The sequence below is a fragment of the Aegilops tauschii genome, chromosome 5, assembly GCF_002575655.3.
Source record: "Aegilops tauschii subsp. strangulata cultivar AL8/78 chromosome 5, Aet v6.0, whole genome shotgun sequence".
NCBI classification, from domain to species: domain Eukaryota; kingdom Viridiplantae; phylum Streptophyta; class Magnoliopsida; order Poales; family Poaceae; genus Aegilops; species Aegilops tauschii.
The window spans coordinates 466,573,084-466,585,084 of NC_053039.3; the positions used below are offsets into that span (position 1 = coordinate 466,573,084).

Consider the following 12,001-nt stretch of genomic DNA (forward strand, 5'->3'; position numbering starts at 1 on the left):
TATGAACTGTGGTTTGGCAAGAAACCAAAGTTGTCGTTTCTTAAAGTTTGGGGTTGCGATGCTTATAAGAAAAAGTTTCATCCTGATAAGCTCAAACCCTAATCGGAGAAATGTGTCTTCATAGGATACCCAAAGGAGACAGTTGGGTACACCTTCTATCACAGATCCGAAGGCAAGACATTCGTTGCTAAGAATGGATCCTTTCTAGAGAAGGAGTTTCTCTCGAAAGAAGTGAGTGGGAGAAAAGTAGAACTTGATGAGGTAATTGTACTTGCTTCCTTATTGGAAAGTAGTTCATCGCAGAAACCAGTTTATGTGACGCCTATACCAATTAGTGAGGAAGTTAATGATGATGATCATGGAACTTCAGATCAAGTTATTACTGAACCTCGTAGGTCAACCAGAGTAAGATCCGCACCAGAGTGGTACGGTAATCCTATTCTGGAGGTTATATTACTAGACCATGACGAACCTACGAACTATGAAGAAGCGATGGTGAGCCCAGATTCCGCAAAATGGCTTGAGGCCATGAAATCTGAGATGAGATCCATGTATGAGAACAAAGTATGGACTTTGTTTGACTTGCCCAATGATCGGCGAGCCATTGAGATTAAATGGATCTTCAAGAGGAAGACGGACGCTGATAGTAGTGTTACTATCTACAAAGCTAGAATTGTTGCAAAAGGTTTTCGACAAGTTCAAGGTGTTGACTGCGATGAGAGTTTCTCACTCGTATCTATGCTTAAGTCTATCCGAATCATGTTAGCAATTGCCGCATTTTATGAAATCTGGCAAATGGATAAACAAAACTGCATACCTTAATGGATTTATTAAAGAAGAGTTGTATATGATGCAACCAGAAGGTTTTGTCAATCCTAAAGGTGCTAACAAAATATGCAAGCTCCAGCGATCCATCTATGGACTGGTGCAAGCATCTCGGAGTTGGAATATACGCTTTGATAAGTTGATCAAAGGATATAGTTTTATACAGACTTGCGGTGAAGCCTGTATTACAAGAAAGTGAGTGGGAGCACTACAACATTTCTGATAAGTATATGTGAATGACATATTGTTGATCGGAAATAATGTAGAATTATTCTGCAAAGCATAAAGGAGTGTTTGAAAGGAGTTTTTCAAAGAAAGACCTCGGTGAAGCTGCTTACATATTGAGCATCAAGATCTATAGAGATAGATCAAGACGCTTGATAAGTTTTTTCAATGAGTACATACCTTGACAAGATTTTGAAATAGTTCAAAATGGAACAGTCAAAGAAAGAGTTCTTGCCTGTGTTACAAGGTGTGAAGTTGGGTAAAGACTCAAAACCCGACCACGGCAGAAAATAGAAAGAGAATGAAGAGTCATTCCCTATGCCTCAGTCATAGGTTCTATCAAGTATGCTATGCTGAGTACCAGACCTATCGTGTACCTCACCATAAGTTTGGCAAGGGAGTACAATAGTGATCTAGGAGTAGATCACTGGACAGCGGTCAAAATTATCCTTAGTAGAATAAGGATATGTTTCTCGATTATGGAAGTGACAAAAGGTTCGTCGTAAAGGGTTACGTCGATGCAATTTGACACTGATCCAGATGACTCTAAGTCTCAATCTGGATACATATTGAAAGTGGGAGCAATTACCTAGAGTAGCTCTGTACAGAGCATTGTTGACATAGAAATTTGCAAAATACATACGGATTTGAATGTGGCAGACTCGTTGAACTAAACTTCTCTCACAAGCAAAACATGATCACAACTTAGTACTCTTTGGGTGTTAATCACATAGCGATGTGAACTAGATTATTGACTCTAGTAAACCCTTTGGGTGTTGGTCACATGACGATATGAACTATGGGTGTTAATCACATGGTGATGTGAACTATTGGTATTAAATCACATGGTGATGTGAACTAGATTATTGACTCTAGTGCAAGTGGGAGACTGAAGGAAATATGCCCTAGAGGCAATAATAAAGTTATTATTTATTTCCTTATATCATGATAAATGTTTATTATTCATGCTAGAATTGCATTAACCGGAAACATAATACTTGTGTGAATACATAGACAAACAAAGTGTCACTAGTATGCCTCTACTTGACTAGCTCGTTTATCAAAGATGGTTACGTTTCCTAGCCATAGACATGAGTTGTCATTTGATTAACGGGATCACATCATTAGGAGAATGATGTGATTGACTTGACCCATTTCGTTAGCTTAGCACTCGATCGTTTAGTATGTTTCTATTGCTTTCTTCATGACTTATACATGTTCCTATGACTATGAGATTATGCAACTCCCGTTTACCGGAGGAACACTTTGTGTGCTACCAAATGTCACAACGTAACTGGGTGATTATAAAGGTGCTCTACAGGTGTCTCCGAAGGTACTTGTTGGGTTGGCGTATTTCGAGATTAGGATTTGTCACTCCGATTGTCGGAGAGGTATCTCTGGGCCCTCTCGGTAATGCACATCACTTAAAGCCTTGCAAGCATTGCAACTAATGAGTTTGTTGCGAGATGATGTATTACGGAACGAGTAAAGAGACTTGCCGGTAACGAGATTGAACTAGGTATTAAGATACCGACGATCGAATCTCGAGCAAGTAACATACCGATGACAAAGGGAACAACGTATGTTGTTATGCGGTCTGACCGATAAAGATCTTCGTAGAATATGTGGGAGCCAATATGAGCATCCAGGTTCCGCTATTGGTTATTGACCAGAGACGTGTCTCGGTCATGTCTACATAGTTCTCGAACCCGTAGGGTCCGCACGCTTAACGTTACGATGACAGTTATATTATGAGTTTATATGTATTGATGTACCGAAGGTTGTTCGGAGTCCCGGATGTGATCACGGACATGACGAGGAGTCTCGAAATGATCGAGACACAAAGATTGATATATTGGAAGCCTATGTTTGGATATCGGAAGTGTTCCGGGTGAAATCGGGATTTTACCGGAGTACCGGGAGGTTACCGGAACCCCCCGGCAACATAATGGGCCTTAGTGGGCCTAGGTGGAAGAGAGGAGAGGAGGCCAGGGCAGGGCCGCGCACCCCTCCCCCCCAGTGCGAATAGGACAAGGAGAGGGGGCGGCGCCCCCCCTTTCCTTCCTCCCCTCCACCTCTTCCCCCTCTCTCTCCTAGTCCAACATGGAAAAGGGGGGGAGTCCTACTCCCGGTAGGAGTAGGACTCCTCCTGGCGCGCCTCTCCCCTTGGCCAGCCGAACCCCCCTTGCTCCTTTATATACGGGGGCAGGGGGCACCTCTAGACACAACAATTGATCTATTGATCTCTTAGCCGTGTGCGGTGCCCCCTCCACCATATTACACCTCGATAATATCGTAGCGGTGCTTAGGCGAAGCCCTGCGTCGGTAGAACATCATCATCGTCACCACGCCGTTATGCTGACGAAACTCTCCCTCAACACTCGGCTGGATCGGGGTTCGAGGGACGTCATCGAGCTGAACGTGTGCTGAACTCGGAGGTGCCGTGCGTTCGGTACTTGATCGGTCGGATCGTGAAGACGTACAACTACATCAACCGCGTTGTATTAACGCTTCTGCTTTCGGTCTACGAGGGTACGTGGACAACACTCTCCCCTCTCGTTGCTATGCATCACCATGATCTTGCATGTGCGTAGGAATTTTTTTGAAATTACTACGTTCCCCAACAACTTCCTCGTGTGATCTATGATCTGTTACTTCCAACCATGTTCACAACCCTATTGAGGGTACCGATGGGTTTATGCGCTTTCAGTTGGCGTGCCAAGCAGGGGGCTGCGTTGGCTGGAAACCGAATCCATATCGGGTCTCCTCTCCTGCTGGCGGCATCCACTAGGAGAAAGCCTCACCTTCACGATGGACGGGACGGGCTGGGTCGACATTAGCCCACCGGTCTCCCTTGCCCACACCGTCTTATTCAGCGCACTGGCGTTCTCGACCACTACATTGACCTCCATGTATGCGTCCCACCACTTCAGCGGATCACATAGGCGGGCCTCATCGAGCTCCACAACGCCTTCACCACTGACCGTCGGCTCAGAAGGTGTCTTTGAGCTACACAACCCTATGGTTGCGTACCAACGTACAATGCAGACACGCCTATGCGACCAGATCAACGTCAACATCAGAGCCCGGCCGCCCTATCTGAACTCCGCAAAATCCTGGTCACCAACTTCCGACTTGAAAGGCGACAATCGTGCACCAACAAATAACGATCGGGGCTCGGGCCTTAGCCTCGAGACGGGTCGTTGTGCCGATCCGACAGCCCTTCACACCTAGTAGCCATGGTGTGCGACAATTGCTTCATCGATCATACACTAGAGGATCATCCCCATGAACTCCATGTACGCGTCTTCATATGCAGTCTCACCCAGTTGAGACATACTGGCGAACAGAGAGCAAGCACCAAGCTGATCCACGCCCGACATTCGCGACCAGACAAGCTGCAGCGATGGTGAGTCCACGAAATGGAGCGATGCCGCGTTGACTGCGATGCAATATGACACGTACCCGTCGACGACGACTGACGACGTAGAAGTAGGGCGGCTGAAATTGCTTTGGCCAGGGCGCGTGTGCATGGACGGCGATGGCGGCGCTCGCCCTACCCATGCCCGTCGTCTCCGCCCCCGCCTGACCCCTGTCCCCATCCCCGCCCCTACTAGGGGCCCGCCTCTTGATCCCTTGTCTTCCTTTTGAGGCGGCCGGCTTTCTGTGTTGCCGAGTTGATCTTGTGGGCGACCACATTCTCTTGATCCTCCACCTCCACCGGCTCGGGCATCTCCTCATACGCGTCCAGGTGCGGTGAAATTTGAAAAGCGCGGGAATTAGGGAGGAGGGCGGGTACGATCGGGAGCGGAGAGAATGGGGGTCGAGTATGTGGCGGGGGTCCGGACTCCCGCGAAGCCCCTCCTGGTTTGCGTTCGATTTGCGGGTTTTTGGACAGCCTGGCGTGCCCGCGGACAAATACATAACCATGTTGGATGGCAAACTGCGTCATGACAACTTGGTCCGGACATATGCTCGCGATTTAACTGTCCGCGTTGGAGATGCCCTTATAAAAAAAAAGGTGTACATGGGTGGTTTGGGTAAAATATATTTACTCAACAACTCTCCCCATAAAATTGGGTGGCAAGAGATAAAACTGAGGTTTCAGACTTTTCGATGTCAGCACTCAACAGATCATTTCAATGTGATCTCCTGTCCTTTTTTTTTTATTTGCTTCCAAGAAACGAAAAGCGCAAACAAAGAGGGAGAGAAGAAGAGTACACCCCGAGGCAGAAAAGAAGAGGGGCTCACGACGCGCGACACAAGAGGCGAGCGGCGGAAGGGGAGGGAAGGAATGCTCTCCACTCTCCAGCTTCCCGGTCTCAGGCTCTCGTCTTCGGCGCCCCGGTGAGTCCCAGCCTCCATGCCCAGAATCCCCCATTCCGTAGGCACTTCGACGAGCGCCTCTGTGCTGCGCGTTCATCCCCGGTGCGATTTGGTCCAATTCGAGACCCCTGACTGAATGATTGGCGGGCCTGCTCTTTGATTCGAGTCCCGTTTTCGCCAGATTTTGGGGGGAATTTCGAGCTCTGCATCCCTTTGCTCGCTCGTCTCGCGGCCTGTGGTTCTGAACTCCTGATTTGTGCGCGCGTTCGGTGGCTTGGAACTGCCGTCGCGGGTACACATGGTGTGTGTTTTTGTTGATTTTTTTGCTTGGAACTGCCATCGATGTGTTTATACGGAGTGCCGTAAAGAGGGTCTGTTGACAATCTCCGCCCCCCTCTTTTTCTTGCTCACCAAAGCTGGGTTTCTTTTGGGGGCTGGCCGTGTTCTCATTCGCTGTAAAGTTCAGTGAACCTTCAAGGTGAACGTTTTGCGTCGCCTGCAACCCTTGAAATCTTCGTGTTGGAATGCATCCCTCTTGGCTGGGAATTATTCGTGAGTTCTGCTCAGTTTTTAGCCGCATTCGCAGAGTTCAAATGTTGCTTACATTTTGCAGAACCATGGCAAAGCTTCTGAAACTCTGTTTCTCTTACTTTCTGGGTTCGATATATGGCGCATATCCCCGGATGGCCTGCTGAACTGTTCTTCGATTTCGGCCTGGCGTGCGAAACATTCTTGCGTGTACTGTATATTAGGTGGTGGAGTAGGATTACCTATCAGCATCTCTGCTAGTTTGCTGCCGCAGTCTTGACTGGTATTGTATACTTTTTGGGCAAACCATCAGTGAAGGAATGACAGAATATCTTTGTTGCTTCTAACTGACCTTATCATGCAACTTAGGTTCTTTACTGGACTGCCAGTAATCATTGGAAGCAACTTGCATGTGCTAGCTCTTATTGTAGGATGCATTGCTCGACATTCTAGCAATTGTTATGTGGTTTTTCTTGGTTTTAAGTTGTGATGAGTCATTTTTGTTCTTTTACTTAAGTTCCAAGCAGAAGCAGCTTTGCTTGTGTAGCACAGTAACATCACAATATTCTGAATGCAGGTCTCTGGCTCTCTGATTAGAAGAAAGGAAAGGTTGGGTTACCATGGGTATTTCAGCCAAGTGGATTAAATCACTGGTTCGCATAAGAAAGCAGGAAAAGGGGCGGAGTTCAGAAAATCAAGAAAAGGCACAAAATGCCGAGAGCAGTGAAGCTGTAAGTCATGGTATCCGCCTTGTGTTTTATAGCGTGTAATCATAATGAATGGCTGAACTATGAGGTGTGGACCTATGATTAGTTTGTTTGTCTTTTGTTTTTGTTTTCTTCTCTTATGAGCACAGCTTGATAGGTGCGCATGCTTTTGGTTTTTGTCTTTCTATGGGGGATTCGGGAACATAACAAATCTTAACGAATGAACAAAACTGCAGAAGTGGATGGTGTACCAAATTTGGTTTGTCTGATGCCAAACAAGTGCTGTTGTTGGCATGTCTTTGTCATGGGCTTGCTGCTCAACTGCTCTGCTCCACTGTCAATAGTGCCAAAATCAGAGCTATTCTGTGTATGCCAGTGTTGTATCAACACTATAATTACCATGCAGATGGGTAGGGCTGTTAAAAAACGGCTGACTTCAACCTGTCTAACCGTGGTTAATATTTTGGTACTAAGGTTCTAATTTGTTAACTTGACTGTAACAGATAGCTGGTTGATTTGTGCACCACTAGATGATTGTATTGTCCTATTTCAAAAAAATGATGATTGTATTGTCCTTTATTCTTTCAAGTAATGTCTTTAATTTTTGAAATATCTTATTTATTTTAGTTCTCAAGGCGTCAGTTTGTAAAATTTACCAAACTAAACTTCCAGCCACCGAAGGCGTTTGCTATTTCATTTACATATAGCTGTTGTAAGAGTTCTGATACACTACTCCATTTTATGTCCACTTAAATCAACCTTAAGTATAAGTGTGATATGTATTCTAGTCTGCCGTGTACCTCGTACTATAGTGTTGATTTGCAAGCATGAATTCCTAACTACTCACTTGACTTTCCGATCATAATGATTGTCATAAATATTGTAGAGCTCTGCTACTCGACAGCTACACAAACGAAAGCATTCTCTGGATCCTACAGTAGAAGAACTTGCAGTGCCTAGTGAAACATCGACGGATGGCACCAACACACAGTTAGCTTCAAATTCAATTTCATCAGAAAGTGCATCACGTGATACGCATGTTCCTCAGACCGAAGAACTTCCTAGAGAAGGGGATTTGGCTGCAACAGTTATTCAGTCTTCATTTCGGGCATTCTTGGTATGCTATATCATTGAGCACCGTTGTGTTAAACAATACATAGCATCATGAACTCTCTTTTCCATGTCGAGAAAGCAATGTCACCACTCATCATATAGTGAATGAGCCCATATTCATGTTTCTGTTATTTATTTAACTAAACCCTAAATTGTCAGCAAATACAAAGGGCAAGCGGTTATATACATTATTAAGAGAATCCAAGAAGAACATAAAAACAGAGATTTGTTGTTAGGGTTTCATAGTTAATTCTTCAATGACCAGGAAATGACAAAGTGAAAACAAATCTTTATCTCCTGAATTAAAATTATAAGTTGTCTAGATATGTAGTTATTTATTATTCGTGTAATATTTTAGCTCATGGTTGCTAGCATCCATCATAGTTGGCTGGTTCTGACATCTTGATCTCTTATGTTGCTTCTATACATAATAGGCTAGGCGGGCTTTACGAGCACTCAAAGGTATAGTTCTACTCCAGGCCCTTGTGAGGGGCTATATTGTGAGAAAGCAGACAGCAGAAACACTTCAGTGTATGCATGAGTTGGTAAGAGCTGAAGCTCGTGTGAGAGCAAGGCAAGCCGGTGTTGCATTAGAAAATCAAGTGGCACGGAAAAAGGTCCCTGGGCAAGATGATTGTGAGAACCATGTTCGAGAAATTGAGGTAGGCCATCTAATCCCTTAGAAATAAATATGCTGCTCTATGTCCCTTACTCCTGATCTATCATTCAGTTACACAAACTACACTTGTCATGGAAGGAGAGAAACTGGACATTAGAGTTTAGTTTTACAAATTCAGCATATTAAATTTAATTACAAGTGGTATGCTGAAGGATGGAAGTACACATGCTGTCGCACTAAACACGGTTCATTGGCTGACCTGGATTGAACTTGGGTTAGGGACAAGAAAATATTTTATTTAAGGGTTGACTTGCTCCTAACCACCAACCACGTAATATTCGGTTATTGTGTATCTATCCCAGCTGTATGCCCTGAATGAATGCCATTTTACTTCAACCCTTTGATATTCTGCCAATAAATGCAACAATAATATATTCATTGCGATTAGACCTGTTGATCATTAACATTGTTTTGGTCACCAGTTTTTTTTCTTTCTGAAATGAAAAATTAAGGCAGGTCATACATGGGTGGCATAATTTTGTTTATCGACTAGATGCTGTTTAAGGGATAACTTTGTTTACTTCTGCAACAACAAATGCAGGAAGGCTGGTGTGGCGGTATTGGTTCTGTGGCAGAAATGCAAGCTAAAGTACTGAAAAGGCAGGAAGCTGCTGCAAAACGTGAGAGAGCGATGGCGTATGCATTGACTCATCAGGTAATTTTGGAGGGTACCATACCAGAACACATTAATAACTAATTGAAACTTGTTAAGTGAGGTTAACTTGATGATCTAGAATCGAACTGTTTGTTGAATGTACACTTGTTCATGATCCATTAGTCAGCTCAGGAAGTTAATGCCACAAGCAAGAAGTCAATTAGCAGATATGTTTCATGCTTGCTCTGCTCGTGAATTACGTAACAGTCTAGTGAAGAACACATGTTTGCGAATATAAACAACTGGGCGCTGCATATGTTTGCGAATATCTAATGTGCTTATGTTTTTCTCTGAGGGGTGTTATTTTTTTCCACTGGGCGCTGCATATGTTTGCGAATATAAACAACTGCTAAGATTAAAAGCACTTCCTTCTCTTGGAGGACTAAGATTCGGATAATAAACTAGAAAAGAGACAGTCATATAAACTCGCTAAATAGTCAAGACAAAGGAGAAAGTACTGCTCTTCTTATTCTGGTGAGGATATATTAAATGGTTTACATTAACTAAATATAGAAAGTGCAATTTTTAGTCGAAAAAAATTACTATTTTCAGGGGATGTACGGTACCTAGTTGAAATTTTACCAGTGTACTCTACAATTTAGCTTGAGTTAGTGCACCAAAGAAACTACAGGTAGCATTTAAGAATGATCCTCACATGTAGATATGATTGATTCGCATGCTGACAATTCTGTACAAATTTTTTTATATCTGTTAACCTCTCCGAAGTCATTAACTTCTGTTTTTCTCTTGAACAGCGGCAAGCTGGTTCAAGGCAACAGAAACCTACAAATCTGCAGGGATCTGAACTTGATGACGACCACTGGGGATCAAACTGGGTAGAGAGATGGGTGGCTGCACGTCCATGGGAGAACAGGTTACTTGACAACAGTGCCAAAGAGAGCATGCCAGTGTGTGATGATAATCAGGATGAGGAAATAAAACCTCAGGTCACACCAAAGGGCAAAGCGCCAACTTCAAGCACAACCACTCCTCCTAATGGCCTCAATAAGAAGAAAGGTGCAAGCCACAGGAAGTCATATTCGGATATAAATTTCACTTCATTTGGGCGATCGTCAACTGTACTGCCTTCCACCTCTCTGGGAACATCGAAACAGAAGCCGAAATTGGAAGATGAGGCTTTTGAGGAAGTCAGCTCCCAGCCCACAGATATAGCTCCCTTGGCTGTGCACAATCAGAAAGAAAGGCGCGCGCAGCTGAATACATCGGCCAAGAAACGCTTGTCCCTGCCAAATAACGGTAAAATACACAATAATCACAACCCATCCATCGTTTTCATAGCATACATGCTTTAATCCTAGAAGGATTTCTCATCTTGTTAGTTGTATTTCCATGAACTCACTTTCTAGCATGCTTGCAAATACTAGACTCTCAATTTCTATGTACATATCTCCTTTTTCTGCCATGCATTTCCATGAACCAGCAGTACATAATCCAGCCAGTTTTGATGTTTCTAACAGTCGGCGGGGGAGCAGCAAAGGGGACAACCAACAGGAATCCGATGAACCGATCGAGCAGTGCTAAGTCTGACCCGAAACCACGGGCGAACGCGCCCAACCAAGCCCGGAAGCAAGTCGAGTTGCAGGCCTGATTGCACATACTACCGTTCCCAATCTGACCTGGGCAGATCTGTTCCGTTCCGTTCCTGGTGTGCCGTTTCTCCAGCTGTGCAGGCTTCATCTCCGTACATAATTTTTTCCGGTAAAAAGATTGTGCATCTAGGTTGACAGGCTGTTTCGACATTCCCATTGTGCATGGTTGCGGGTTGCCGACTGTCATTGGTGTTGTTGCGTTGTCCATTCTTGATTTTGCTTATGTTTTGCCATCTTTGTATGCTGTTCTAACTGCTGAAACAAGTGATTGTGCTGTTGTGCAGCCTTAATTTTTCATTTCTGGTGACAAACATGTTCACTCCATTTCATTTCATTTTGTTTTGAGCATTCCTGCATCTGATCAATGGCTCGTTGCCGATGAACATATCTTTTTGAGGTTAGTGTGTTTTGATAATATGTAGTTTATTCGATGGTAATTTACGAGCTTCTGCTGCAGTGCTGCTCTCTATGATTGAGTTCTTTATCAGTCAGGGTACGTGGAGGTTTCATGTGGATCCTCTGCTTTTGCAAAGCACCGGCCTCTGCTTGTACTGTTGCTGCATCGTTGGGGGGGGGGGGGGGGGGGGGGGTAGGTTAGTACTAGTACAATCATGCAGCAGGTGAAAAGCTGCAACTTTTGCTGGATTTGTGTATGATTGAAACACGAGGCTCAACCTGCACTTCCTTTGTTCGCCTCCCCTCCATCACGTGGTGTGCCATGAGGCTGCTCAGCGTTTTACCGCGGTACAAAAGATGATGCATATGATGATAGTAGCAGTAGCAGGCGGCAGCTTATCATCGCCTGTGGCGCTGTTGCATGCATGAATGTGCAGTTACGGTGTGCCAATGAATTAACGTTGTTGCAGGACTTGCAACCTATCTAGCGGACACGCCAGTCCACAGCTGATGTGGGAGTGCAGCTTCATGGTCCTGCACGCTGTAATACTAACATTTGGTCATCTTCCCTAAAAAAACATTTGGTTATCTACTACGAACGAGCTCAACGATTTGCAGTCTCAAAATATGCTTTTGTCCTGCTTATAAAGTACCAACCACGACCACATCCGAACAAATTCACAAAGTGCAAAAGAGAAACTAAGAGGTATGTTGGGCAACATCACAAAATATGCCCAAAAGTGAAAACAAAATAAGACACACGACTCCCCCGACCCGAAGATCCCCTAAAAATTTGGGTATTTTAGGACGGCCCTATCTCGCACCTCTAGTTCAGACCCCCTTTCTTTTAGAAAGTGAACCTATTTTCAAAATGGGCATTTAAACAAAGTCTGAATGACCCGAAACATCTGCGTGGCCTTGTTATAGTCTAGAAAGG

General features: G+C 44.4%; 1 protein-coding gene across 1 annotated transcript; it reads left to right on the forward strand.

Moving 5' to 3' along the window:
- Positions 1-5,222: 5,222 nt before the first annotated feature.
- LOC109778910 (protein IQ-DOMAIN 5) lies at positions 5,223-10,979 on the forward strand. Its single transcript, XM_020337499.4, has 7 exons — positions 5,223-5,397; positions 6,482-6,635; positions 7,498-7,728; positions 8,159-8,386; positions 8,945-9,058; positions 9,814-10,315; positions 10,537-10,979. The coding sequence occupies exons 2-7, from the start codon at positions 6,525-6,527 to the stop codon at positions 10,665-10,667; spliced, it is 1,317 nt and encodes a 438-aa protein (XP_020193088.1). The 5' UTR covers positions 5,223-5,397; positions 6,482-6,524; the 3' UTR covers positions 10,668-10,979.
- Positions 10,980-12,001: the final 1,022 nt, after the last annotated feature.